Genomic DNA, 27,512 nt, shown 5'->3' on the forward strand with positions numbered 1-27,512 from the left:
GAAGGTGAAACGGAGCTTGCTTCCGCTTATAGCATCTTCGATCAACTCGCACCGAAATCGCCCTGAAACCAGCACAGTGCACAGCGCTCCTCAGTCGTGCAGCCAGTGCAGCACGATGTCGGTGCAACATCGAGGACAAACTGCGCCGCGCCGGTGCACCGCGGCGAGCTCCACCTTGCGTCACTTCGCGTTTTGTTCGTTTATTTTGCGTAGGTCAGCGCACGGTGTCCGTCTGCTGTCAATTTCTTCTATTTTTTTACTCGCGGATTTGACGGTCCCACAGAAATAAACATCGTGGACGTGATTGTCGATGGGGTCACGAAGCGGGTGACAATTCCACATGTATATGTTGGCCATCATTATTAGGTCAAGAAAACGAAACACCAGATAATAGCCGTACCTCGCTGTCATCAAAACGCCTCGCGCCGCTTTCCACGAAGTTCGTGCTTTTCGGGCGCTCCTTGCCACCGCAGCACTCGCCAGTAATCGCGGCGATGGTGAGAAGCTCGTCGTCTCGCCGTCAGAAGACCCGAGGAAATCATCTAGTGCAGCTGCAAGGCGTGTTCGTTTTTGCAAGATCGCCATCTCGATAGTCTGCGCGTCTGCTACTCCCGCCATCTTCTCGATTCCCGCTCCTGGCCGCAATGCCTGATGGGACTGCCCCCCGGCGCACCGCCGATTTTCTTGGTGCACGTTGGGGCAACGAAAAGCCGCACCGGGAGGGTGCGCTTCGTTGATCGAATTGATCGAGGACGTACGGTGCGCACCGGTGCACTTGATCGAAGATGAAGGGGCGCACCTCAGTGCCCCGGTGCGCACCGGTGCGGATGATCGAGGATGCTATTAGCCTTCGCAACGCAGCCAACGCTCCAAAAGGTCCAAAAGAGTCATATTCTGAATTCACACAATATTTGTTAAATTTTGTTTAGAGGTCTTTGTGTTTTAATGGTTACGCATATATTTTGCGAAACTTATATTTTCAAAAACAACTAAACAAAAAAACGTACGTTTCCAAACCAAAATTGCCTTACATTTTTCTCACTAGATTGCGGTAGTTGCCCCCTAATACCAATAAACACAATAGGTAGTGAAAGTCTCAGTGAGTACAATGCTCTAGGATCCGAGCATATATATACATATTATTCATCTAGTCATACTAGTAGTCAAAATTTTTGTGAAAACATTTCAGACGAGCGGGCGCTTGGTTCGAAAAGTGGCGGTTGCTGTCGAGTGGTACGCGTGTTAGCTCTACCCTCGTATTTTTAATAACTTTAGCCTTATAATTTTCACAGGAACACAGCAGCGTGAGTAGCTTATCTATCTCGAGCTCTCTCTCTCGCGTATTTTTGCCGTGTTGTAGTAAGTTGTAGCCTGCTAGCAGCAACGACGCGTGGCGCCGGAATTCAAGCGTCTATTTTTGAATGAACGACGGTTTGCCGAATTTGATTTCACTCGGGTAATATGCTTGCGCGCTCTTAGAAGCGCGATTCCAAAGGTGGTGCCTAAAATACGTTTCCCGGTCGCCCTAGTGTTCCCTCTGTGCAGGCACGTTTTGTGGCTTTCAAAAATTTTGCATTGTCTGCTAACGCGCATCTTTCCCCCCCCCTTTTTTTTTTTCGTGCGTCTTTTTTTTTTTCTTTTCATTTTGTATGCTGTATTTTGCAACGTTTTGGAATTTTAGCGAGGCTTCTCGAACTTAGGAAGTCGCGTTGTCTCTCTGTTTTCCGATATCGGGCTTCTTCGCCCTTAGAAGCAGGGGCGGATCCAGAACACCGTTTTGGGGAGCGGAGGGCGGAAAATTTTGTAAGGACACTATTTTCCCATTGTTTCGTGTGCACCGAGGGGGGGGGGGGGGGGGGGGGAGAGGAGAGGGAGGGGGAGGGGGGGTCCACCCATGTCAAATTGCTCTCCGAGAAGGGGGGTGGGGGTCGACTTTGTTCGGGAGGGGGGGGGGGAACCGCCCCCGTCGTGCCCCCCCCCCCCCCCCCAATCCCCTTGGGTGCTCCCCTGGTTAGAAGAGCAACGAGCTTCGCGAATTTTGGGGAGATGTCTTGTGTACGCTCGCCCTCATCCAGGCATTTTCTTTTTTTTTTTTTGGTTATCCTATGCATCTTTTGTTCTTCTTTAAACTTCAACTGCTTTATTTTATTTTTTCGTGGTTTGTTTTCAGCGTCGCAATGGGAATGGACGACTACACAAAAGTGGAAAAAATCGGCGAAGGTCTGTTCATTCTTAATTTTTGTCGTGCGCGAGGCTTTCCTTTTTTCTTTCTTCTTTTGTTTTTATTTAGGTTTACTGTTGCAGGTACGTATGGCGTCGTTTACAAGGGCAAGAACAAGAAGAGTGGACAGATCGTGGCCCTCAAGAAGATTCGGCTCGAGAACGAGGACGACGGTGTTCCGTCCACCGCCATCCGCGAGATCGCACTTCTCAGGGAGCTCAAACACCAAAATATTGTCAGGTAACTGACCTTAGTCGATTTTCCTGTGTGAAGATTTTGCATTCGCCCCTAACCGTTTCTAGTTTTTCGAAATTTCTGACCCTTGCCTGCGTAATTGTCACCTGCGTAATTGTTGTCACCTGCGTAATTGTCTTCAAAACCAGATTTGTTTCTTTCAAAACCAAATTAATAATCGCAAAAAAAAAAAAAATTGTTTTTTTTTAATGCGAAAGCATTAACATTTCTTTGGAGCGAGCCTACGTCATCAGCTTTGAAGCGGCGCCAAACAGCACCTTGAATCCTTCCTCCAAGTGAAGCCAGCTCCCAGCTATGAAACCATGCGAATAGCCTAGCCAAACAGCACCTAGTTTTCCCGATCCCAAAGGAGCGGAGTAAAGCTGATGGGCTTCAGTTACATTGGCTTGCGTGTGTCGACAAGCCTCCCATTGGCCGCTGCTTGTCAGTTTCAACGACTGCCATGGCACTGTGTGCCCGTGAGGCTGCGGCTCCACCGCTCCACGCCCAAGGTCAGCGCGCGCGCTCGACTGTCGATGCAAGCACGTCGCAGACGAAAGAAGGGAGCGGAAGAGTGTGTGCATGCTTTCGCATTCACAACTCGTAAGAAGTGCTTAGGTGTACCTCGAGCCTTTTTGCGAACGGTTTGGAGATGTCTTTATACTGATGAGCTAGGCTTGTCCAAAATGTTTAAGGGGTTAATAATGAACTGGGAATTACGTGTTTTCTGCCTTGTTAGTCTACGAATTAAAAACTTATCTTGAGCTGCGTTTCCCTAACCTTTTTGCAAATTCGGGCTCCCTACTGCACTCGGGGGTCATTCTGCACATCAACTCAAGACACAGAGTTGTACACTTGTATCTGCATGGAGTACACCTGCTTTTGCATGCAAAGTAGGCAGACTCAGTCTGCTCAGTACTGGTGCTTTCATTTTTCTCGGACTCCACTGTGTTTGATGCTTCATTGACGATTGCCGCAACACCGACCGGGCAATCTCCACAGATATCACCTCAAACTATGGTCCACGGATCGCAGTTTGAGAAATTCTAGTCTAGAAGGCTGTTCTTTTTTTATTCCCCTTTCTTCAGTCTCCATAGATGTGTGGTACTGCTGTTTCAGTTTGTTACTTTGGCACTCCATTTGTGACAACAAGTGCCCTATTTCTCGGACATTCACGGCTCTGGCCGTTATCTTTCCAAGCCAACGCGAAAACTGACCGCTGCTTTGATAGCTTGCAGGATGTCCTCATGCAAGAGAGCAAGCTTTACCTGGTGTTCGAGTTCCTCTCCATGGACCTGAAGAAGTTCCTGGATACCATTCCCAAGGGCCAGAATGTAGAAAAGAAGTTGCTGAAGGTATTACTCTCCCCCCACTTGCTTTGAGAAGCAATGGGACTCTTCTCTTTGGGGCTAAGGATGTCAGTTATTTTTGTTGGGTCATTTCGGCTGGTATAATGCCCAGAAAGGCAGTGCTATAGATTTCACTTGTGACATTCTTTACTCCTCATAATAACTATATTTTGAGGTGTTGTTGATGCAGAGCTGTTTACTATAGTTTGTTGCAACTCAAGAAGGTAGGTGTTACGATGGGACTTTGTCGTCTTCATTTTTGCAATAGCCAAGACGCGTGGCCTCAGCACGGGCCACGCCTCACACACTGTTCCTGGTTGAGCTAGCGACATGTTCGCAGGGCTCGTAGCTCACCACTGATCTCTGCAGTCTTCTCTTGTAAATTACATGTAAATAGACCACCACTGAATACTGGCGACGAGGATGGGATAATACAAAGAAGACACATTGACGACATGCGAAGTCGGTTAGCCCAACATTTGGAACAATGCAGTTCAACATCTTCTCGAATTTCACGTTGTCCACTTTTCGACTCGGATCCCGATGAACAAAAAGATGTATGTGCCTCAGGCCAGGCATCTTCAGAGACGGAATTCTCAACAGCGAACACCTCTGGTGCGTTTTCACTTCCAGAGCCTACACCGATCATCAAGGGACAGGGCTCTGCTATGCCGAATACTGAACCGACATCAGAAAGTTCTCCTGGACCATCCTTCTTGTCTGTTCCGGTTCCTCTACCCAGAACACACCCCAAGCGCGTTACAAACAAACCAGTGCGTTTTCGAGAAACTGATTAGTTTTATCGAGAAGGGGGAAGTGTTTCGATGGGACTTCGTCGTCTTCATTTTTGCAATAGCCAAGACGCGTGGCCTCAGCACGGGCCACGCCTCGCGCACTGCTCCTGGTTGAGCTAGCGACATGTTCGCAGGGCTCGTATTTCACCACCGATCTCTGCAGTCTTCTCTTGTAAATAATATGTAAATAGACCACCACTGAATAAAAGGGCAACGTAAAGGAAGGCCGGGGAGGAGGAAGCAGATAAAACTCTGCAGAGAGGAGGACGTTTCTCTTTCTCCTCTCCAGCGTTCAGTCTGCTTCTTTTTCCCCGCCCTCCTTTCCCTCACCCTACCTTCTTGAGCTGTAACTTACTATAGTCCGTTGCAACTCAGTAATATGGTGCAAGGGAAAGAAAAGGCGCGGGATGAGAAGCAGATGAACACTAAAGTGAAGAAAAAATTTCCCCCTCTCTTCTCCAGTGTTCCTCCTCCCTGACCTTCCTTTCTCTCGCCCTACCTTCTTGAGTTGCAGCAGACTATATAGTCTCAGCAGGCAATGGTGTACTATCGCAGTCAACGAGCTGAAATGACCCTACACATGGCTGGAGCAGGCAATGGTGTACTATCACAGTCAATGAGCTGAAATTACCCTACACATGGCTGGATAGATAAGTAAATGGAGCTGAACCCCATTAATTGGGTGGTAGCTCATGCCACTCAAGTCATTGGCTCACGCCAATGACTTCTTAATTTGTTTTTCTAGCAGCCCAGGCAAAAAGGAAATTTATTTACGGTAAACTTCCTGCACTTTGTTTCCTCTTTTAAGTTTATATTATCTTCTCGCTTGTTATTTGAACTTTAAACGCTCATCAGATATTTTTCTGGAAATAGGCGTTTGTCGATTCATATATATGGCAAGCAAGTTTGGCTGCCCCTTGCACGGGGGTACGGCGGCGAGCTCCAAATGGAGGATATAGCGGGTACACGCAGAGGCTGAAGTTAGTCCGCTCCTTGCACAGAGGGTGACCTGGCGTCAAGATGCCGATCTTCGACGGCGTCTGTGAGTGATACCGATAACTGCCTTGCCTTTTCTACGGTTGTCAGAAATTCATTAGTGCCTTATGAACAAGGACTCTGCCTAAGTCAGTGTCTGAGGACTGTCTTCTATGCGACATATTGAGCCGCAGTCACGCATTCATCGTAAAAGAAAGTCTGCAGACTCTGTATGATGCGTGTTTCTTTCTCGTACGACGGTCCTGTCGCTTTGGTTGTACAAAGACTGTCGGGAGACGTGCTGGAAGCACACATATACAAAGCAAGCACGCTTTGAATGCGTGTGAGATGCGTCCACAGATGGTTCCGCTCTCGCGCCTAGGGCAAACGCCGCGTCGTTTGTACGATTTACGAGCGGTGTGACCGTGGTTTTCCTTTGCTTTATTGAGCCCCAAACGCTGTGACGGGGGTGCCTCTCCCTCAGAGCTACCTGAAGCAGATCCTGGAGGGGATTCTGTTCTGCCACCAGCGGCGGGTGCTGCACCGGGATCTGAAGCCGCAGAACTTACTCATCGACCAGAGGGGCAACATCAAGGTCGCAGACTTTGGGCTGGCCAGGGCCTTTGGCATCCCCATGCGCGTCTACACCCACGAGGTGGTCACCCTGTGGTACCGGGCGCCCGAGGTGCTGCTCGGTGCATCCCGCTACTCCACCCCCATCGACATCTGGAGCATCGCCTGCATCTTCGCTGAGATGGTCAACAGGAAGCCCCTCTTCCACGGCGACTCGGAGATTGACCAGCTCTTCCGCATCTTCAGGTACCTTTTTCGCAGTCACCCTTCAGAGGAGTTTCGTTTAACGCTTTAACACTTGTGAAAAAAAACATTTTTTTTTTGTCGAGTTTTTTTTTATTTTTTATTTTTGCCTCTACCTTGTCTTTCTTCTCCATCTCGGGGCATGTCCGTGAGGCACGTCGATGTCCGGCGTCTTTGTGCTGACCGTGTGCCTGTCGACTCTTCCAAACTTTCCAGGAAGCGCACGAATGCAGACCCTGTTTTAATATTCTGCGAGTCTTGCCTCTAATTCTATGGAAAGTGGACTCTACTTGCAAAAGAAAATGCGGAAAGTGCCGAATAACTGTTCCATTCACTGCAACATTGCTACCCTCTCGCGTCCCTTTCTCTGATAGCCACTTGTCCACGAGCAAAAACCCTTCGTTCTTGGCATGTTGTGATTTTTGCTTCTCCAAGCGTTGTTTCTTATGTTGTATTTTTGTGGTTAGTTGCATTCAAGCGCACAGGCTGTGCATGCGACACCTTCTACATGTTGCAGCTGGTTCGAATTAGCAACTGTTTTTGGCTTTCCTTTCTTTTGCCTGGAAATTAAGGTTAGATCTTTTCTTTTGGTTCACTCAATAGCAATAGTAATACTGTAAAATGCTGAGCAAGCTCCCCACCCAAAATTGGCGGGCAATCTTGAAAAATGAAGGGAGGGACAGGCATGAAGGGTGTGCTTCACTGCTTTGGTCCATGATGCTTGGAGAAGAGTGACTGATTATGGAGCACCCAGGTCAGCTAGGTGAGCTCAGAAATCTGGTGTGGGCTGATATGTCCTTGGTTTTCAAGCATCTCAAAAGCAGTGGGTGGACACTTATCATCACTTTTGTGTATGCTTGATATTTTACAAAAATAATAATGTTTATTTTTATTTAAAGACATAGGCTTATGCACTGGTTCATCTTCAAACCAATGCACCATGACTACGGACATTGGTCACTACTATTCCTTAAAATGTATAAAAGAACTACTGCTAAAATAAGTTTTTTTTTTCATAAATTTGAAATTTTTATGTGGAAGTCAGGCAACAGTGTTCAAAAGTCAAACTTTATTGAATTTTACCAAAAGTTCAGAGGCTTCGGATCAGTCATTTTCAACATTCAACAAATGTTTGTGACATCCCAGGGGTTCTCCGCACTGTAGGTGGCAGTGGTTTTGTCGCCCGCCAGTCCAGCTGGCCGTCCTTCTCTATGGTGTGTCGCCTACCTCAATATTTTGCCAACCCCGAATGAGATGACACAGATTTCGCAAATGCATAATGCCCCATGTCGTCATGTTTGCCAAACTCCCGTGACTCAAGACAAATACAAATCCTGGTGAACAAAATCATTGCTGCATTGAATAAAACAAAACCAAAAAGTTGTTGCACACATTAATTGCCGCCTCCAGGCCAACCACCGAAAAATTGTCAGATGTCCACATCTCGAAAATTTCTGGGTAGACCTCATGACCTCATAAAGCGTAAATCACAAAAGTCGGTAAAGATCATTAGACGTCGGTGCTACATAAGCAGACTGTTTTTCACTTACTGAGTTCGAAGGCACTGTAAGCTTTAAATTCAGAGGGCGAATGGAAAACAAAAGAGGGTGTAGAGTGGATGCCAGTGCTCACAGCTTGCATCTCTCCAGGACCCTCGGAACGCCGACAGAGGAAACGTGGCCGGGAGTGGCCAAGCTGCCAGACTACAAGCCCTCATTTCCCAACTGGAAGGAGAACATCCTCCACAGCCTGCTTGGAAATGTGGACACCAAGGCCATCGACCTCATTGAGGTAAGACCGCCAAGATTTCAAATTTAGATATGGTCAGATTCTCGCCAGTGTCCGGCAGAAAAAAATGACTGTGTTTATCGACCTAAATATATAAGCTATGCATCGCAGAAGGCTGAAACTTCGTGAGAATGTGACGCTAGCGGTGGTGATAGAGTGCTCAAGTTGGAGAACAAGATGTTACCTGGATCAAAAGATAAAAGAGAGACAATATTTCTTTATGAGCAGCCTTCCACCTAAGCCTTGTATTGACAAAATAAGACATGACATTGTGGGCACCTGTAGTATTTTTTTCAGCAAACATAACCTGTCAGCAAGAAAGAAAATAATACTCTTTCTTGCTTCCAAGTGTTATTCACTGATATAAATGCAGCATGCACCCACAGTGTCGTTTCTTGTTGTGACAGCATTAGGCCTAAGTGGATGTCGGCTTGTAGGGAAATTTAGTCTTCCTTTTTTTTTAATGATTTAGGGAATGCCATGTTCTCAAACCTTTGCGTTCTATCACGACTGCTAGTGTTACATTCTCACAGAGTTACGGTTTTCTGAAATGCATAGTTTTTTTACACGGGCCAAAAAATATGGTTCTTTTATTCTCCCAAACGCCCATTATTTTTGTCGCCGCATGGCATCTAATTTGCTCTGTTTCCTTCCAGAAAATGCTGGTCTACAATCCACTGCAGCGCATTTCTGCACGGGGCTGCCTACAACATCCATACCTTGCCAAATGAATGGCAAAAGCCCCGCTCCTCCAATAGGGGTCTTCCCCCCTATTTTTTAGTATTGACAACTTCTACTCCGCTGAGGGCCCGTCGGTGAAAGATGCTTGTCTGATTTTAATGTATTTTTTGTCTGCGTACGAGATTTTTTTTTTTATGTCTGTATGAGATTTTTTTTTAGTGTTCCAGAGATATGTATTGGACAGAATTTGATGTAGACTCGCAGTGGCCCTATGGAGGACATTCTCTGTAGGCTTTTCTTTTTCCTAACTGCTCGTGCAGCTTTATGCTTTAGATGAAGTGGCGTGAATGTTTTATGCTGTCGTGCATGAATGGCTGTACCTATTTTCACGTCTTTGCGCATTAAGTTGGAGGAACGTGTGGCGAAAGCTCGGGTGCTTATGAGAGTAGGTACGGCAATTTGTTTGCAATGCACAAGATATTTGCAGCAGCTTGTGACCAAAATGCAAGGCTGTGGAAGGAGGCCAGAAAAGTTGGGACTTAAATTGCCAATAGAAAAAAAGAAGAGATCTGCTGCCTAGTTGTGCATATTTTCGAAAACGTGAAGTAACTACATTTTGTCCAACTGTCTCGTAAGAGCAGAAATGCAGAAACAGTTCAGGTTTTAAAACAGATGGCACACTTTGTTCTATTAATCTTTCTTTTCTGCTCGACAAAAAAAGAAAAAAAAGTGTCCATTGTGAAATTGTTTTTAGATGCAAAAACAAACAAGTACTTCATTTCCTAGTGTCTTCTATCAATCTTTATATTGAACCGCTCCCTCGCTTAATTTTGGGTATGTTTTTAAACAGTTTTATCGAATGTCATATGATATCCAACTCGTGTGCAAATTTTAAAAGTCCATCTTTTATACAAGTCTATAACCTCCAGCTCAATAAACGTGACTAGCAATTTTGCTTGTTGATATTCCTTTGCAGTATTACAGCGGTTGCGTTTCTTAACCGCAAAAGTAAACTGTGCATCGCCAATTGCTCATTGTCTACCCGATTATAGCACTAGAGGTCCGAACCACATGCCAAAGTTTTAGCACTAACGGTTAATTTATTAAAAAGTTGGTGATTTTCTGAAATTTTCAGCGAGAAAATGGGGCCCGTTCTCATCCATTTTCGGTAACTGGCGCCATAGAGCTCCATGTATTGGAGCTCTGTTGGCTGCCATTTTCCCATTCAAAATTTTAAGAAAATCAATAACTTCTGAATAAGTGCTGACAATTTGCAGTCTGGTTTGGACCTTTAGCACTTCGATTGGGGGAAGAATGAGCGTTAGGCGATGCATAGTTTATTTTTGCGATGAAGCAACCATGTATTTTTTTATTTGAGGGACATCCTGTATTTTATTATTTACGATGTCTGCTGGGATCTTTCCTTTCCAATAGTAGAGGTGCATACAATTTCCTTCCCAAGTAGTTGAAAAGTCCCTTTATTAAATTTGCGCTTTGCATTTCGTACTGCCAACCAGCACTTGACAGGGTGCTCCGCTGCCATTTGCTTTCAAGCGCTGTACGAGGCATGCGTCTCGTGCATTGGCGCATTGTAAGGCAAAGATCAAGGGGCTTTAGCTGAAACCACTCGGATAGTTCAATGCATAATGATGGAATTATAGCCGGATAGAACACAAAAAAGACAGTGCAAGGGGGAATAGCTTGCACGAGAAAAAACGTCGAAAAGGGGTATCGCCTCTCCACTTCAGCTTTCCTCGTTTTTGCCCTTTCCCCCTCACGCAGTACTGCTACAAGCATACTTTTTTTTTTTTTTTTTTTTTTTTGTGTGTGTCGGGGATATGGATATATATATATATTTTTTTTTTTTCAGGGGTTGATATTATACTGTTAGTCAGGCTGAGTGGGTAATGAGCATCTAATAAAACTGGGCCATACAATAAAGATGAGCATTTCTAAAAGCCTCAATTTCATTCATTCAGCTGAATAAAATGGATGTGCAACTCTGGGAGTCTTGTGATGTGCACTTGTTTCTTTGTCTGATCATAAGTAGCTCGGTGATGATGCAAGGTGAAGGTCGACACCGGGATGCTTATATTGGTGACGAGATATTTTAGTGGCATTGCTTCGCAGGCATCTTCCTGTGACGGGGCTTGTAGGATGGAAGCACACTACGCGCTATGTCAAAGCACAGAGTGGCTAGGTTAATTTGCATCTGTGCTGATTAAAAACGGTCTATTTATTAAAGAAACATGTATGACGTTTTTGTGAGTTACCTTTCATTGCTTTTATAGTAAACAAGCTTTAAAATTAATAAAAACAAGCCTGGAGCTTCAGCTTACAGCTTGGGCTGCGTGCATTACGGCTATTTACAGCCTAATTCTCGTTTGTTTTTATTTTCGAATCTGGGGAGGCTGTTGTAGAAAAGGGTTTTGCATTTGCCAGAGTAAATGATGTGCTGTCTTTTTAGCTGTGCATGCATGCACAGTTGTGTTGCAAGGTGCTGCACACTTGGTCTAGCTACATTGAGCTTGCCGATACCGAAGCTTCTATCCAAGTGTGGCTCAACAGTTGCTGACAAGCAAATGCGCAACTGGCTTTTAGCTCTTCCTGCATTGAATATGCTGCAAAAGCAGAAATTTTCATAAATTATTGAATTGTCGGACATGGCCCGTAATTCAGGCGATTGATTTTGTTCTATCCAATTTTTACTAAGAATTGTTTACAAATTTAAAATTGCTCGCTGAGAAGCATATCGTGCATTATGCACATTTGGGTCCGCAAATTTAAACTTGCAAACAGTAGTAATTCATAACAGGTTTTTCCCACTTTTTTTTCACGAAGTTGACATTTCGCGTCAACTTGGTGAATAAGCAGGGATTTAATTGAAAGGGCTCCGGAAGGCCAGCCACTGCCTCTTACTGACAGTTATTTTGAGGAAGCGTGTAAGAGGTTATCAAGTTTTACTTCCCCATTTTACTTCTGCCCGAATCATAATAAAAAAATATGCCCTATTTCCCATGGTAGATGTTGTGGGGTAAGGCACTGGATATACATACATCTTTTATATATATCATACAGCTTTTTGTGCTGGGGTAGAGAACAGCACACCACCATACCAGCAATTCAACGGCTCAGCGCCAAAAGTGTTTGTTAGCACGACTACGCGTGCCGTAGTTTCAAGCTTTGGTAAAATGTCCCACAAAGATCACTACCCCAAATATATGTAACGCGTGAAACAGGCTTCGCCGTGCGTTACGCAAACAGCGCATGAGGCGAACTGACGAGCCGAGGAATCCCAGATATGCGCGGCCTGTCTCCTTCTGTCCTACCCGTGACGTCACAAATGATAATGATGATGATAGCTAGAGAAGAGCCCCTGTAGTTCACGCACGCTGAGTTACAACACACAATAATGGAAGTTTCGATGACGCGCGGAAAGTAATCCACTGCATATTTCTGTTTGTTAAAGAAAGAAAGATGGGAGGCACTCACTTGATCGAATGACGTTTTAGCGAACGCCCACGTTTCATCGAACGACACTTTAGCGAATAGTCGGATGCCGCGAAGCGGCGTTTTCGGGTGGGCCAAGTGAGTTCATATTTTTGTAATGAGTTGCCGTAGACTCGCCGCGAAGCGGCGTAAAGCGCAGCGCGACGGATGGGTTAACGCGCGCCCCCGTTATTCGCTAAAACGACCATTCGCTCAAATGTCGCCGTTCGCTAAAATGTCATTCGCTCTTCTGATATGGACCCCAACAATTTGATTTCTTTAGTTGCAGGAAAGCTATCCCATATTCTTCAAGTAATCTTTATTGCACCGCTGGTACAGACTAGAGCACTATATAGCTCCTTCGGAGCAGAGTAGCGCAATCTAGAACGTCGTCTTTCGGCGACTAGCGGCGAACGCCCGGAGGTTCCAACTGCGGTCAGAAATGCATGGAGAACGTGAGAAAATCGTTGTTTCTTCAGTTTTGTGGGGATGTGCGGAATGGAAATCATTTTTGACATAATAATGAAACATTTTGGAATAATATGCGATAAGTTTTGTGCCATACAAGGACGTAACTTTTTTTTTAAAAATTGCCTGAGCGGCGTCATGCAGCAGACGACACGGCGACGTCACACCATTCACGTGACCCGCTCTGGCCAACCCGAAAAGCCCATCTCCGCTGCGAGCAAAAATCGTCTGCTCCAAACGCCATTGCCTTGGAAATTGCCTTCTCAAAATTTGCACACGCATCCGATATTATTAAAACTTTGATAAAGTGTTTAGCGCTTTACTAACTTCACGACAGGCTAGTTTTGAAAAATATGAACTCGCCGTTAGTTTTTTAATCAGCCGCGTTATGTCGATCTCCATGTATTATCCCATAGAGCGGGCCGCCTCCTGGAACCCTGAGTACCACGTGACTCGCGCCGAGCCGCTCTGTCGGCCATGTTGTCGGCAAAACACGGGGTTCAAAGGATTGCGCTACTCTGCTCCGTAGGAGCTATATAGTGCTCTAGTGACCAGATTCTCAGTCCCAGATTCTATGAAAAAGCATGCTGTTAGAAATGGCGGTGCCAACTGTCGCCTCACTTGGCTTTCTGCATAGCACATTAACACTCATTTATTCTCCTGACGCTCATTACACTGCCTGTGAAAGCGCCGACCTGCCATACATATGTTCAAAGGCGTTTAGAAATTACTGAGCTTTTCTTTTTTTTCCTATATTCAGTGCTTACAAAAACAAAAATCTTTCACCAGCCTATGTCCGTTACATAGGGGGCGCAAGACACACCCTTACTCAGTTGAGTAGATTTTTATTTCCTTATCTAGTGAGTTTTACGTTTTTATATCTAGCCATTGTTGTTTGTGACGTCAGGAACGTTACACGATTTTGAAACGAAGCCGCTTTTCTGAAAGCTTTTCCTATTTCTCAAGCAACCACCAGTGACCACCAGTAACCGCGACGAGAGGCATTGGATGTGCTGCCGCTTTGGCCGCTTTTCAAAAAGGCGACGGTTAGATTAGGAGTTCACTGCCTACACAATCTTCCGAAGTCCGTCGTCGTCACCAAGCGCAGTAATGTAAGTAAATTGCATTTACGTTTAATGCTTTTTTTTTAGCCTCGCACCCAACGGAAAAGGGAAGCGTTTGCAAACCTTGCTTTTTGTCTGAAATAAGAGTATCCTGTGCTTCGCTCCTACCACGGTGCCTCCTACGCAGGGCATTGAACGCAGATTCTTGTTTTTACGTTAGAGTTGTCTCTTTCCAATTTTGTATTTTGCGCCCCTGGCTGTGTAAAGGGCCGCCCACACTAGCGAGAAAACGCGCGTGGCACGCCGATCGCGGCAAGTAACAAAATGTCGCCGAAGCACAGTCAGCGCCACGAGCGCGTGCAGAGACACGCCCTTTATCTTCCCGCTTAACCGATTTATCGGCGCGCCGGGCGCGTTTTCTCGCTAGTGTGGGTGGCCCTTAACTCTCAAACAAACTACAAACATGCCGAATTCATTTAAAAAAAATAATTTCCCTTTTCTTTTTTTTTTAGCCTGAATGACGATGGAAGACTACACAAAGGTCGAAAAAATCGGTGAAGGTTGGTGTTCGGCTTCTTTTACTCGAGTGCACGGTTTTGTTGTTAGACGTATTGAGTTAAAGCCTGTTTTGTATCTTTTACAGGAACGTACGGTGTAGTCTACAAGGGAAAAAACAAAAAAAGCGGGCAAATCGTAGCCATGAAAAAAATCCGCCTCGAAAGCGAAGACGACGGTGTACCGTCCACCGCAATTCGGGAAATCACGCTTTTGAAAGAACTCAACCACCGGAACATTGTAAGGTAAATCCTGTTTTTTCGTGTTTTTTTTTTTTTTGTTTTTTCGCGTACTACAAACAAATGACTTCTACTTTTGCTATGGCACATGCTATTGGTTTTACTCGGACGAAAGGCAGATAAACCTTTGCCTGACAAGCTCCAGTCATATGTTTTCATTGTGCTCAACTAATGATGTGCACTTTTTTAATTCAGGTTACAGGATGTAATAATGCAAGAGAACAAGGTGTACCTGGTGTTCGAGTTTCTTTCGATGGATCTCAAAAAGCATCTTGACACGCTTCCCAAGAACCAAAGTATGGACACAAAGACAGTCAAGGTATGGCTTGCCCATTGCACCTTGCATCTTTCATTTCAGCTGTTCATCTTCAGGGCTGGCGTCAGTAGTCTAAGCACCCATCAGCTACTCGTTTCATGGGCCTTATTTTTTCTGGGCTATGTGCCCACTGAGATACCCAGTAAGGATCAATTGTTGTAAAAATCCTCCAGTGGCCAATCCTAAAGGGGCTGTCACCCCACCCCCCTCAAGAACAAGAACAAAAATTTCTGGAATTAGCCAGTTGACTTTAATGATGTACGCCAGCCACACCTCATGGAATTTTTCCAAGTTCTATCATCTCTCTTTAAAGGACAATGTTAGTCGTCGCTCTGAGGCCATTTTGGTTTAGGCAGCCCCATGTGACACGACGGCAATGGCCGGCATAATCTCCTTAGTGCCGTCTGCCATGACTGACCCTCCCGGTCTCTCCTGCTGCCTGGATTAGTGCCCCCCACTTAACTCGGAACCGATAAGTGTAATTTGGCCCTTCTAAAACCAACGTCCGGGACCGTTACTGCTATCCTCCTGGGTTGGTCTCTCCACCACGTCACAGATTTCGTAATCACTGGCCTCTATTGGGCATCCCGTGCTCAGAGCTGATCTTCAATCGCCTGCCTATCTATTATAGATTCAATTGTTAGCTCCGGTGTTTAGTTCAGTAGTGGGGTACAGTATGGAATCCATATAAACTGCAATGCCACATTCTCAATGACCGCATCGTCGCATTTTGCCAGAGAGAGATTGAAACAAAGTTTTTTTATTCTTGAAATTACACTGTGGCAAAAAAGATTCTTGGTCGGCGGCATGGTGTGCGAGCGTACTTGGGTCCCACTAGTGCCAATAAGCTTGCATAAAGTGAGGAACATTCCAGTTCAATATCCCGGGCCCTTTGAACCCAATATTGTGTTGTGCTCCACCCTGTTATCTGATCCCTCTTGGTGTCTTACTGCAGAGCTACCTGAAGCAGATCCTGGAAGGGATCCTGTTCTGCCACCGGCGGCGGGTGCTCCACCGAGATCTGAAGCCGCAGAACCTTCTCATTGACCAGAAGGGCAACATTAAGCTGGCCGACTTTGGGTTGGCCAGGGCTTTCGGCATTCCGATCCGGGTGTACACCCACGAGATTGTCACGCTCTGGTACCGGGCCCCGGAGGTCCTGCTCGGCTCGCCACGCTACTCCACCCCCATCGACATTTGGAGCATCGCATGCATCTTTGTCGAGATGATCAACAAGAGGCCGCTCTTCCACGGCGACTCGGAGATCGACCAGCTTTTCCGCATCTTCAGGTGGCACTTTTTTCGCTGTTGTAGTTAAAATTACTGGGTGTCTGCTGTTTTTTCTTTTCTCCTTTAACGCTTTAGTAGTTTTTGTGTAGAAGGAATTGGTGTTAAAGGGGCCCTGCAAGGACTTTTTTTACTGGTTTTTAATTTGCACCGTACCATAGCGCACTAAACGTAGTAACTTAATGAAACTTTTAATTTCTCGAATTTCGCTTTATTTTAATAGTTAAGGCTAATTAAAATTACAAAAACAAGCAAAAATAACCTGCTTCATGACGTCCTTGGTCGCTTGAGTGGCCGTGAACTAGAGAAGTAATGAGCTCAGCGAGCGCTCTCGGCTGCGGCACTCCCATGTCGACGGCTAAAGAGGGCGCTACTAAAGCATGTTCTGGCTAGGCTGTATGAAGCGGGCAGCCAGGGTGGCTTGCATTGCATTTGCTGCGCGATTAAACACTAATTCGGCATGACACTTCATTGGCCACAAACGACAACAAATACGAGGTGAAGATCAGTTCACAACGGGAGCCACTTAGCGCTGCCATACCGCCAAAAGGCCAAACCGACTGGTTCCGAGCGTTCCCAAGGCCTTCGGCGAGCACCTTTGCTTGTGGCCTTGGGAACGCTCGGAACGGTCGGATCCTCCAGTCTATACGACTGCAGCGCCGCGCATACATCTGGGACTCTTCTACACTCGCCGCTTGTTGGTGCCTGATCCCACTACACCTTTCTAGTATGCGCCGCCTTTTTCACCGCTTGGTGGCGGGTATTTCAACGGGTTATTTCTTGTTTCTGTACTTTCTAAACTGCATTTGTTTCTTTTCTGATCTAAAATAGTGAACAAAAACTATGTTCATAAGTGATTGAGACGGTTCGCGCCACTTCAATTTTGTATTTCGACAAAAAGAAGCTTTTAGCGGCTCTGACCGCCAGGCCCAAAGACTTCACATATCGCGCGCTTTCGGCACCTCGGGTTGCCCCCATAGGTGGAGGAGGTTTCCGCATCGCCCTGTTAAACTGTGACTCACTGATATTTAGTTACTCTCTCCGTGCCTGCTGGCTTGCCCGAACCCCAAAAGACGTGGAAACCGCAAAAAAAGGTACACACTTAAATATGATTGCAGGGCCCCTTTAAGCTTTTTCTGTCCTCGATTGCTTTTCATTGCTGTAAAGGGATGGTCGTGTGTGTATGCTGCCTGTTGAACGCTGTGGAGGTTGCCTCTACTAAAACAAGCAGATGCGGAATTTTTTACTAGTGACGAATGGGCTATGTCCATTCGGTCGGGCATAATGCCCGACTGAAGAATTTATTCGGGCACTGTGTAACGTGAGAGAGAAGGCTTATCTTGTTCTCTGAATCCAGCTTTAGTTTCATTGTCCTTAGTGGACTAACAGGTGCTAGCGCAGGTGAGGGATTAGGTAACTGTTTGTGCCCTCCCTTAGGACTCTGGGCACTCCGACCGAGGACACGTGGCCAGGTGTGACCAAGCTGCCAGATTACAAGTCCTCCTTCCCCAACTGGTCGGAGAACATCCTGCGCAGTCTACTGAAGAATATGGATGATGATGGCATTGACTTGCTTGAGGTGAGTCTTTCACCGCTGTCCCATTGCCCAGGAGGTTTTCACCCGTGCTCTTTGCCCAGTAATCAAAGAAGCAGTTGCCTCTTTCACTTAGCCTGGTCTCCATACCTCGGCAAACCTCACTCATGAGGGCCTGCCCTCACCTTCACAGGTGAGGTGAGGGTGAGTGAGTTTCTGAACCAGGAAAATTCATGAGTGTGAGGGTGAGTGAGGGTGGTGAGTGTGTGAGGGGTGTGAAGGCCATGAGGGTGGTGAGTAGCGTGAGGGGTGTGAGGGCCATGAGTGCGTGAGAGGCAGGAGGGCGGTGAGTGTGCGAGTGGCATGAGGGCGGTGAGGGGTGTGAGGGCCATGAGTGCGTGAGGCCCCTTTCAGATGGAGCAACTTTCTCAGCTATTTTGGTGTTGCTGGCGGGTTGTTCCCTAGCTTTCCCTAGATCGACACGAATTGCTGAGGTCGGGTCCGGCTCGAAACAAGCGAGCAACTTGGAGCAATTCGAAGACTTTTGAAGCGGCTGCATCCAATCAGGGATGCAATATTTTCATGTGATACCTCGTACCGGTGATGATGACAAGAAAAAGACTTGGTTCTGGTTTGAAATTAGTTGTTTTTGGAAATCAGTTGTTTCAGAAAGATGCATTAGTATTCTCAATGAGATTTAAATGCGTAAAAATATGTTTATAGCATGTAATTGTGTGTCTAAATAGTGCAGGAAAAATAAGATATCATGATGATGATGGCAACTTGCAGCAATTGGTTGCTGTGTGTGAATGCGGGCGGCCCGTGTTGCTGGTGTTGCGACGTAAGTTTCTGGGCGAAATCGCCCCATCTGGAGCGGACCTGATTGGCTTGAGGGCCATGAGTGTGTGAGGGGCGTGAAGGATATGAGTGCGTGAGGGCCATGAGTGATTGAGGGGCGGTGAGGGCCATGAGTGAGTGAGGTTGGTGAGTGGCGTGAGGGCCATGAGTGATTGAGGGTCGTGAGGCACAGCACTAGTCCTGTTTAATTCCTTAATCTTTGTCTTCATTATGGATGGATGGATGAATGGATGGATGTTAATGGCTGTACCCTTTGTAACAGGCAGTAGCTTGCGCCACCTAGCCGAAGTCTAAAAAGACAAATATACAATTCCTCCCACCCTTCTAAGCCAATTTTCTACCCCCAACTATCACCGGGCAGTGTAGGATATCACCAGGATGACCCTTGCGGGATCGGGGAAAAAAAAACTAAAAACACCACCCCCCACCGCCTCACTTCGGCGAGGGAGTCGCCAATTTTCCTCTGGTCGAACCTAGTGTGCATTACCGCAACACCAGGCCCATTAAAGGACCGTGGTGAGACGTTTGGTAAAAGACACGCAGGAGGGAGTCCCAATTTTCCTCTGTCCCGCCTGTCCCCCCGCTGGGCTAGTTAGCTGTGCATCATTCAATTTTTCCTAGATAACTTCCACCAATCTTCTAATCGCCTTTTTGTGACTATAATCCTTTTCTCTTCCATCCCTCCATCCTTGCCAGCAAAACACAAGGCTGCGGCCCAATTCGTTACCCGCTCAGGGGGTGCAGGGCGAAGCCCCGTGCACTTCAAAACCAAATCGTCTAGTGGTTTGCTCTCACTATGGTAGGCAGCACATAATTTAGCCCTATACGTGCGTTCTTTGAGTGCTGTTTACCCCTTTTAGTGAAACTGTGTTCAAGGTGCTTCCACCACTCAATTATATATAATTGAGTTATGTTAGTTATGGTTATGGTAGAGGGTTTTTTTTCCGTGCCTAAAGCTCTTGCCAACATGTTGAGTGGAGTACAGGCAAACTAGGCTTGTTAAAACGGCAAAAATATTAGGATGCCGAGTCTGGAATTCGGTAAAAAATTTGTGGAAGTTGGGGAATTTTGTGGATGTCAGAGGGCAACTTCCACAACTGAAGTAGAGAAGAGAAAACAGATTTTGGCTTGCGTGTCCTAGTTGTGTTAAAAAAAAAGATAAATATTGGCATTCTAGCACCCCTCAAGTAACTCGCAGTCATCAGGGTCACACCTGGTCGCACTTCTAGTGATGTAATTCAGGGTGCGGTGTAGGTTCCCGTGTGCTCTCTCGGAGGACGCTTCCTCTCCCTCTCTGCTGACATTAGCGGGCGTTAGGCTGCAGCTTAGAGTCGAGTGAGGTCACATTAGCTTCTCGCCATGGTTCCTTCGGCTGCCACCTCGTGGCTGCAGGTGGGGGAAAAAGCTGGACTTTTGCTTTGCGATTATGCAGCGGAATCGCAACTTTTTCAATGATGTTTTCTCTATCCTCCTGGATACAATAACGTAAAAATGACGAGATGCGAATTGTTTTAATCTTAAAATCGTTGCACCCCACCTTTAAAGATATTTTTGGTTCAGAAATCCCTCAAACCGGCACAAATATGAGGGTGAGGATTAAATGCGAGAGTACCAGCTGGCTAATTGCAAGCGAGAATTAATCCGATTGTACATGACTTGCAGAAAATGCTGGTGTATGACCCGGTCAGGCGGATCTCTGCAAAGGACTGCTTGGATCATCCATACTTGAACGACTAAACGAGACTTCAACATCTATTTTTAATCCATGACTTCCTCGTGCTACATCTGTGAGGAACGGCTTTTAGTGATTTATGGGTGTGGGGTTTTTTTTTTGGTTTTTTTTGTATTTTGTGTAACTTCTGCCTTGTAGTTTTAAATCATCCATTTTTGTTTGTTTTAGCTTCCTCTTCATATATGGGATGAACAAAATTTTTCCTTCCTCTTTAATTTTTTCTAAAAATAGTTAAAAAGTTTTATTGGGTATCATGCCAAGAGATGGTATTCAAGTTTTTAAAGCCTCTCTCTCTCTCTCTCTCTCTCTCTCTCTCCCCCCCCCCCTTCCATCTTTTGCTGCTTCGTTGTGTAACTTCAGACTCCATAAAAGTGACAAAACAATCATGTTTATTAATAAATCTCTTCTGCAGTATTACAGAATTGTTTGTTTGTGAATACTGGACAGTTTGTTCAACTCTTTATGACACAAGTTTCCATCGTGTGTGTAGTATTTTTGTGCAGGGAGTTGTAGATTACAGTGCACGGATATACTAACAATAGTAATACAGTCGTAGAGGGGAGATTTGTGGTGTTTTTGTGGGTTGTGTCGATCCCACTTGTGCTTTGTACATTGTGTTTTCTGCCCGAGCTCTCCGAGAGCTTGCAAGGTGGCAATGGTCTTTCACGAGTTTGGAAGGGTCAGAGATATGTGAAATTTGTATTGTATTGAGTTAAATATGTTTTGAATTCTTTCAAAGTAGTTAAATATTTTCAGTGGTAAACAAAATAAAAGTACTGCATATCCTGTTTGTTTCCCTGTATGTCAGTTCTCAGCTCTGATGTGCTAGCTGCCAGTTAGTCATGCTGCTGCATGTATTCCGGAAGACTGGGGAGCCTTGCTTGGGCATTTTCGTTCAGGAAGTTTTCAGCCTGGAGAACCATTTTCTAGAAATGGAAGAAAGTTACAACTTTATCATTTGTAGAACATTGCTAACCCGGGTGGGCCATCAAGTGCCAATACATATCAGCAATGTCAAGGCGTCAAACTCTTTCGTAAAAGAAATAAAATGAATGCAACAATTCATCTATGAACCTTGCAGAAAGCAGAGTTTGGCTTACAAGGATTGCCGGAACCTTATGAAATTCAACGAAATTCACTTGAACCAACCTTGTTCGACATATGTAGACAAAAACTTAAACTTCCTTTTTTACATTCTGTATTGTCTTTCATCCTGTGTTATGATTGAGGAAAAGGCTAACAAAGAAATTGGTTTGGGCACACAGTACAGTTCAGCATTGTCTCTAGAAAAAAACTGGTTGCCAGTTGTGCTACTACTACTGTTGTTGCTTTCAGGGTAAGAATGGCAGCGAGGTGTCTCAGTTGTCCCGACTCCTGTGCAGGCTTCCTATCTTTGGTAACTTGTTCTTGGCCTATCCGCATATCTGGGTAGGCACATTGGACAGTGCCGTCTTGGCCCCAAAGCTCTCCACAATGCTGCCGCAAGTTGTGCAGCTTCTTAAGTTGCTCGTTAATTATTGTCATTAAAAGTGATAAAAACATGTCAATGATGCTTCGGCGCCTCGCGATACTCGAGCATGCACACGCAGCCAAAGTTTTACGCAGCACAAGTGTGTGTTGGAGACTGGGCACCCGGAAAATAAGACTCCCCGCAGTTACCATTTTGTGCTGATGGCTTCTTACCATTGCAGTTGCAACTTTTGGTTTGAGTTGAAAGTCCAACCTCATGGCTTCTGTTTTCGGCTTATTTACAACAGTGACATTCTTCTCTTGGGGCACGAAGCCATCCTTCGACACCCTCACTGTGTAGTTTCCAGGGATGAGAAGTCTCCAGTATTCACCATACTTGTCTAGAAAGAGGGGCGGTAAAATACTCGGACATGAAGTTTCACACTTTTCTGGACTTGCATTTTATAGTTCTTTGCATTTATAGCACTACAAGTGCTATAAACAGCACTTGTAGTGCCAACATTTGTTCGCTTGTAGTTTAGGCAGAAGCTTGGTTCTTGTAACTATGGTACTTGTTGTGCAGACAGGCTTTACAGTATTTTAATGCTGATAGCGTATGACAAGTGGGCATCTCAACAATATTTGTTGATAGATTTATAATTTTCATTTTGGGGAAAATCCACGAATGTTTTCTAACTTTGTCTGTGAAATATTGGTGTACGATTAGCAGGGCATGGAACGCATGGCCTTTGGTACATGTTGCACTACCTAGTGACTGATAAAACTGCAGAGTGGAGAGGAGGCTGCCAGGATGTATGCTTTCTGAGGCCCACACCCTTGGAGCACCTCTTTCCTCTGCACAGTTTTATCACTTCCAGATAGCGCAGCATGTACCAAAGGCCTTGCGTTTCATTCCTTGCTTGTAGTACATTTGTGACCATCCTAGAGCAGACACCCTATACTTAATGTCACTAGTTGCGTGCAGTACAGGCAAAGGCAACGCCAGGCGTGGGGAGAAAGGCAAGCACTAGAAAGGCTGGGGAGTAGGACAAAAACCTCCTTTCCTCTCTAACATTCCTAGTAACCTTCCTTTCTCCCCTCGCCCTCCATTTCCCTCCTCTTCCGTCCCGGCTTTCTAACGTTCGCCCTTTCCCTCTTCGGCTGGCATTGCCTTTGCCTGCACTGTACGCAACTAGTGACTCTGAGTAGTCTGCAATTATTGGTCCAAAATGCAGGGGAATGATGCTAGAGGGTAAAGCAATTTCTACTATTTCTCCTTGTGCCTACCACACGAAAGCCTGGTTCTCATTTATACAAGTGATACTTGAATGACCTACTTTTTACTTGAAAAAAAGAAAAGCATGTGGATGTTTAGCAGCATCTTTTGTTTAAAACTGCTGCACGGTTGTTGAAGTGCATATATTACCTGTGAGGACATTGTGGCGGATTGGCTGGCCCTGCCCCCCGGTGATGTTGAAAACCTCCACCGCTGCATCAGTGACCGGCATTCCTGCCAGGTTGTCTGTAACAATCCCCTTGATTCCAATGTGTGCCTGAAAGCACACACAAGTGGATCTCGTTTAATGTCCTGGTTGGTGTATGGCACCCATCAAATCATTAATCAAACAATTTCTGCACCGTGAAAGTGCTATTAAAGATTGGACAGAGCATGGAACAGATGCAGATGATATTGCTGATGATGTGCAGCAGCGCAGATGATGTTGCTTTGATGGCTTTGAGCGAAGGTGGCTGAGAATTCAGTGAACATGGGCAGACAATGTGGTATTCAAGTTCTGCAATAAAAAGTTGGGAGCTATGAGATTCAACTCTTTCCTGACAGTGTACATAGGACATCGATCACCGGTGATCAATTGTTTCCAAACGCTGTCAAGAAATTAAATTTAGTGCAGAGAATTATGTTCAACGATCTCCCGAATAGCCGAAGAACTAGTTTCGGTTTCAGCGTAGGTTTGACCTTCATGTGGCTGTCAAAAATAGTCCCGGGAGTGTGGTTTCACTTGTCTAAAGGGGTGTCCAAACAGGACACTACAAAACGCACGACTCCGACAAATCGTGAAAATTGAAGCGGGCGCGTAGCGGGCGCGTCCGCTTCAATTTTTACCATTTGTCGGTGTCGTGCGTTTTGTAGTGTCCTGTTTGGACACCCCTTAACACGGCTAGTGGATATTTTTCCAGTAAGCTTCTGTGCATGCGTACACTCCCGCTGTCGCCATTTTCGCAGAGCACCGTCGCGGTGCCCTGCGAAAATGGCGACAGCAGCATTGTCAGCATCTATCTTTACATGTATTTTGTCTATTTTGACGCTTTGTTTTTTAGTATCGGTAGTGTAGGGTATAAGTACTGAAAACTGATACAACGGCACGATGCCAATGTGTTTTGACGGGCGGAGGCATGTTGGGCTTCTCTTCATTTGTAGTTCGCAGACAACTCCCCCAGACAGCGCTCATCACTCGAAAAAGGTCCATTGCTTGCATCAGTCTTCCTAACAAAGATGGGATTATTTACATAATTCCACGAAATTGTGGCATATTTTTTAGACCTCAAGAGCCCGGGGAAGCTTTAAATGGTGTTGGAGGGGTCGGTTGTTGATAACCATCACTATAATTTCCAGCGCTGTCCTGAGCCTGCATGCACGTTTCTTCCAAAAAGGTGGACAAAAATGCTAAATATAAACACTGCAATCAAGGCTATGACAAAACCAAGGTAGAACACAAAGAAAGCATTCTGCTGGGGATGTGAGGTGTACTATGTGTGTTTCACCAATATAAGCATTCCTTCATAGAAAAGCACACGTGTTGCGGAGGCTAACAGTCCAGCGAACCAAAAATAGACACTAACTTTCAGAAGTAATAGTTGCAGGTGTGGGACACATTTCGTATATTCTGATTTACTTTCATGTGTCATTTAATTCGGCATATCTGTAGAAGTTTCGATGTTTATACGCCTTCTGCATGTACATTGTGTTTTCAAGAAATACAAATCTAAATCTTTTTTTTTTTTTTTCACAATATGCCAACCTCTGTTTCCTTTGAAAGAGCACCTAATTGGCCACATACCAATGTGTCATATTACTGTATATGCAGATTAGTTAAGAAAAAAAAATATTTTCATGGATCCTTTCAAAATGGCTATCTTTCCTGTGGTCGGGAAAGAGAATGATAAACAAGACAACTTCTGCACAGATCACTTATAAAATGAATTAGTACAGGTATTTGGGAGCATAGAACAATGAAAGCACTGAATGACTTGCAGAGCATGAGAAAAATACAATTAAGGTTATTTGGGAGCCAATGATAAAGGGTAGAGCGATCGAGTTTTGGCAGGTATGTAGGGGTCAGGGGGTCATGGTGCCACAACTGACTTGGTAGTGCAGTACTGTACATCCTTTGAAGGCAGGGAAGCAAGCAGCAAAATAGTATTTGAGTAGGGGGTGCAATGGAAGACACTTGGCCAACACCGGGAAATATGAACAGGATAGGATGTCAGTTAAAAATACAACAAAAAAGTTGAGAGACAACTAGGACTTCAGAACGGCAAGAAGCGGGTATAGGACACGAAAAGATATAATAGGATATTTTTAATTATATTGACTTTGCTATTCACAGATGGCACAACATCTAACAAAACATTGAAGGCTTCTTTGAGACGAGCACCCAAAAGTGGTACCATCTGTGTTGGCATCAACCAGATGGTTTATTGTTTTTGTTTCCTCCCTAACCATAATTTTTTTTAAGCTTGTTTTTTTGTTTTTTTTTCGATTTTTACACTCAAGAAATTTGAGTATGATAAATGCACCACCTAAAGACATCTTTGTGTAAAGTTTAATTGCATTTCGTTCACTGGCTTTATTATACTACTAATTTGTTTACACCCAAATAGCGCTTGTCGGACATTGCGCTAGATGACATATAGGTTTCTGCTTAATTTCTAATATGCTTAAAGGACGAAGTTTAGGCCTGGGGAGGGGTTTGTTTAAGAATACCTAAACACCATTTCACTATGCTGCGTGCAACAGTGAGAGAGAGTATAGAAGAGAGGAAGATGTGGGAATCTCTCACCTGCCACGTGAGACTCAACAGCGACTGCTTGTTATCTTGCCACTCGGTTTCCAATTTGGAAGGAGGAGGGTACTTCGAACACCCAAGCTCTACCGTAATCTCGAAGTCGTTGGATGCCAGGTAGTTGAAATCTTGCATCCCTGGAAAGCAGTTGTGTACAGTGAACTTCATAAAAACAAATGCAGAACATTGTTCTCCTAATCTTTTATTTTTATTTTTTAGATTACTTTTTATGAGATAGGTTCGAGGTTGTACACTATTTTAGAACCCATATTTATTCCACTTTTAGGTCTATAGGTACATTCTCATGCAGTTACTAAGAATGTTGATCTCCAGAATCTAAAATATGTTACGATGTTTCTCTGTATTGCATCAATTTAATTTATAAACAGCTCTGCTGCATAAATTCAGTTACTCCGAGATTGAGATTATTAGCTTTTAATTTTGTTTTCACATTTCAAGAAGAAAGACATAATCTTGAACAACATATTAAATATTTAACTTTCGTTGCGTTCGCAAAAATTAAGTATGCATCGCTGAACGCGCATTCTCCACTCAAATGTAGCGCGGTTGGGGTCAGATGCTAAAGTCTGAGAACCTATCGTTACCCGAATAAAAAGTTATTAGTGATTTTCTAAAAGTTTTCGTGATGGAATAACAGTGGACCCGCAACGCGCGGAGCACCTACTTCTAAAAATAGGTACCCTTTTCTTCTTTTCTTTTTTTTTTTTGAATTTTTTAGAATTGCTTGCAATCTTAGAATTTGGTTTCAACTGCGTTCTGGTGGAGACTGGGCTTTCGGGAATGCGTCGTTTGTTTTTGCGAAACGAAAGACGCGGTTCACTTTGTTCGTATCTACTCGCTACTTCAGTTTTCTAAAATGCTCGTGCCCGTTTAAAATCTTTGTTCGAGAAAGCAGCGGTTTATCTCCGTGGTTTATCCGGTGTGAAAGCTACAGATTTTGGTACTGTACAAGGTCCGTAGCGAAAACTCGGACCTTGTACATCCGGTTGTATACAGCTCAAACCTGTGTTTTATCCGAAACGCCCCAGTTCAAACCGGGCGGAATTAATGACTATTACAGTCAACAAGGTCGATGGATCGACAGGTTAATTATGGTAATCAACGAATTCGATGGATGTAGCGTTTCCCATGCAAAGGAGCAACGCCCTACCTCCAGCAACGGCGTACCACGCTGCTCCATTGGTTATTCCACCGTCTCCGTGGAAATCGTCGCTGCCGCATGACTCCCCGGCTTCCATTCGAGGGTGGTTGGAAGCGTAAACGTGAGCCAGGTGCCTGGGCGATGGAAGACGCCCGTTGTTTATTTTTTTTTTTTCGTTAACAAAGACATACGTCTGCTGCTAAGGGAATTATAACAGGTTTAGAGTTCACAGAACAGACGCTGGAGAGAAGGTCGTCTCCTTTCCAGCGTCCGCTAAGCTAAAGTGGAAAGAGGTGGGGATTTCTGAACTCTTGCTGTAGTTGTATTGCATACACAACGTGACGCTGCTAGCCCAAACAGGACTTCGGTGCATTTTCGCATTTTGCTCGGGCCATTTGCTGCTCATTTTATCATTTCGG

General features: G+C 45.1%; 3 protein-coding genes across 3 annotated transcripts in view; 2 read left to right on the forward strand and 1 right to left on the reverse strand.

Moving 5' to 3' along the window:
* Positions 1–1,101: 1,101 nt before the first annotated feature.
* Positions 1,102–10,866, forward strand: LOC8041986 (cyclin-dependent kinase 1). Its single transcript, XM_040216151.2, has 7 exons — positions 1,102–1,304; positions 2,171–2,220; positions 2,305–2,461; positions 3,687–3,810; positions 6,058–6,392; positions 8,039–8,180; positions 8,834–10,866. The coding sequence occupies exons 2-7, from the start codon at positions 2,178–2,180 to the stop codon at positions 8,906–8,908; spliced, it is 876 nt and encodes a 291-aa protein (XP_040072085.1). The 5' UTR covers positions 1,102–1,304; positions 2,171–2,177; the 3' UTR covers positions 8,909–10,866.
* A 2,755-nt stretch (positions 10,867–13,621) lies between these two features.
* LOC120836108 (cyclin-dependent kinase 1) lies at positions 13,622–20,817 on the forward strand. The gene is made up of 7 exons (XM_040216150.3): positions 13,622–13,927; positions 14,392–14,439; positions 14,523–14,679; positions 14,869–14,992; positions 15,945–16,279; positions 17,714–17,855; positions 20,331–20,817. The coding sequence occupies exons 2-7, from the start codon at positions 14,397–14,399 to the stop codon at positions 20,403–20,405; spliced, it is 876 nt and encodes a 291-aa protein (XP_040072084.1). The 5' UTR covers positions 13,622–13,927; positions 14,392–14,396; the 3' UTR covers positions 20,406–20,817.
* The window catches only part of LOC115323048 (carboxypeptidase E), a 144,941-nt gene continuing 138,199 nt past the window's right edge, over positions 20,771–27,512 (reverse strand). The window contains exons 5-9 of the mRNA XM_042292497.1: positions 27,103–27,227; positions 25,929–26,068; positions 23,276–23,402; positions 22,084–22,250; positions 20,771–21,326 (exon numbers count right to left, since the gene is read on the reverse strand). Coding sequence (XP_042148431.1) covers positions 21,237–21,326; positions 22,084–22,250; positions 23,276–23,402; positions 25,929–26,068; positions 27,103–27,227 — 649 coding nt within the window. The 3' untranslated portion in view covers positions 20,771–21,236. The remainder of the gene's footprint in view (positions 21,327–22,083; positions 22,251–23,275; positions 23,403–25,928; positions 26,069–27,102; positions 27,228–27,512) is intronic.

This window comes from Ixodes scapularis, unplaced genomic scaffold, assembly GCF_016920785.2.
Source record: "Ixodes scapularis isolate PalLabHiFi unplaced genomic scaffold, ASM1692078v2 PGA_scaffold3__209_contigs__length_174095766, whole genome shotgun sequence".
Lineage (NCBI taxonomy): Eukaryota > Metazoa > Arthropoda > Arachnida > Ixodida > Ixodidae > Ixodes > Ixodes scapularis.

Bases quoted from the DNA above. Each gene is read 5' to 3' on its own strand.
- LOC120836108 (XM_040216150.3), top strand. From the start codon at position 14,397: ATGACGATGGAAGACTACACAAAGGTCGAAAAAATCGGTGAAG. The intron at 14,993-15,944 runs GTATGGCTTGCC...GTCTTACTGCAG, and splicing joins TGGACACAAAGACAGTCAAG to AGCTACCTGAAGCAGATCCT. The intron at 17,856-20,330 runs GTGAGTCTTTCA...CATGACTTGCAG, and splicing joins ATGGCATTGACTTGCTTGAG to AAAATGCTGGTGTATGACCC.
- LOC8041986 (XM_040216151.2), top strand. From the start codon at position 2,178: ATGGGAATGGACGACTACACAAAAGTGGAAAAAATCGGCGAAG. The intron at 3,811-6,057 runs GTATTACTCTCC...CCTCTCCCTCAG, and splicing joins TAGAAAAGAAGTTGCTGAAG to AGCTACCTGAAGCAGATCCT. The intron at 6,393-8,038 runs GTACCTTTTTCG...GCATCTCTCCAG, and splicing joins CAGCTCTTCCGCATCTTCAG to GACCCTCGGAACGCCGACAG.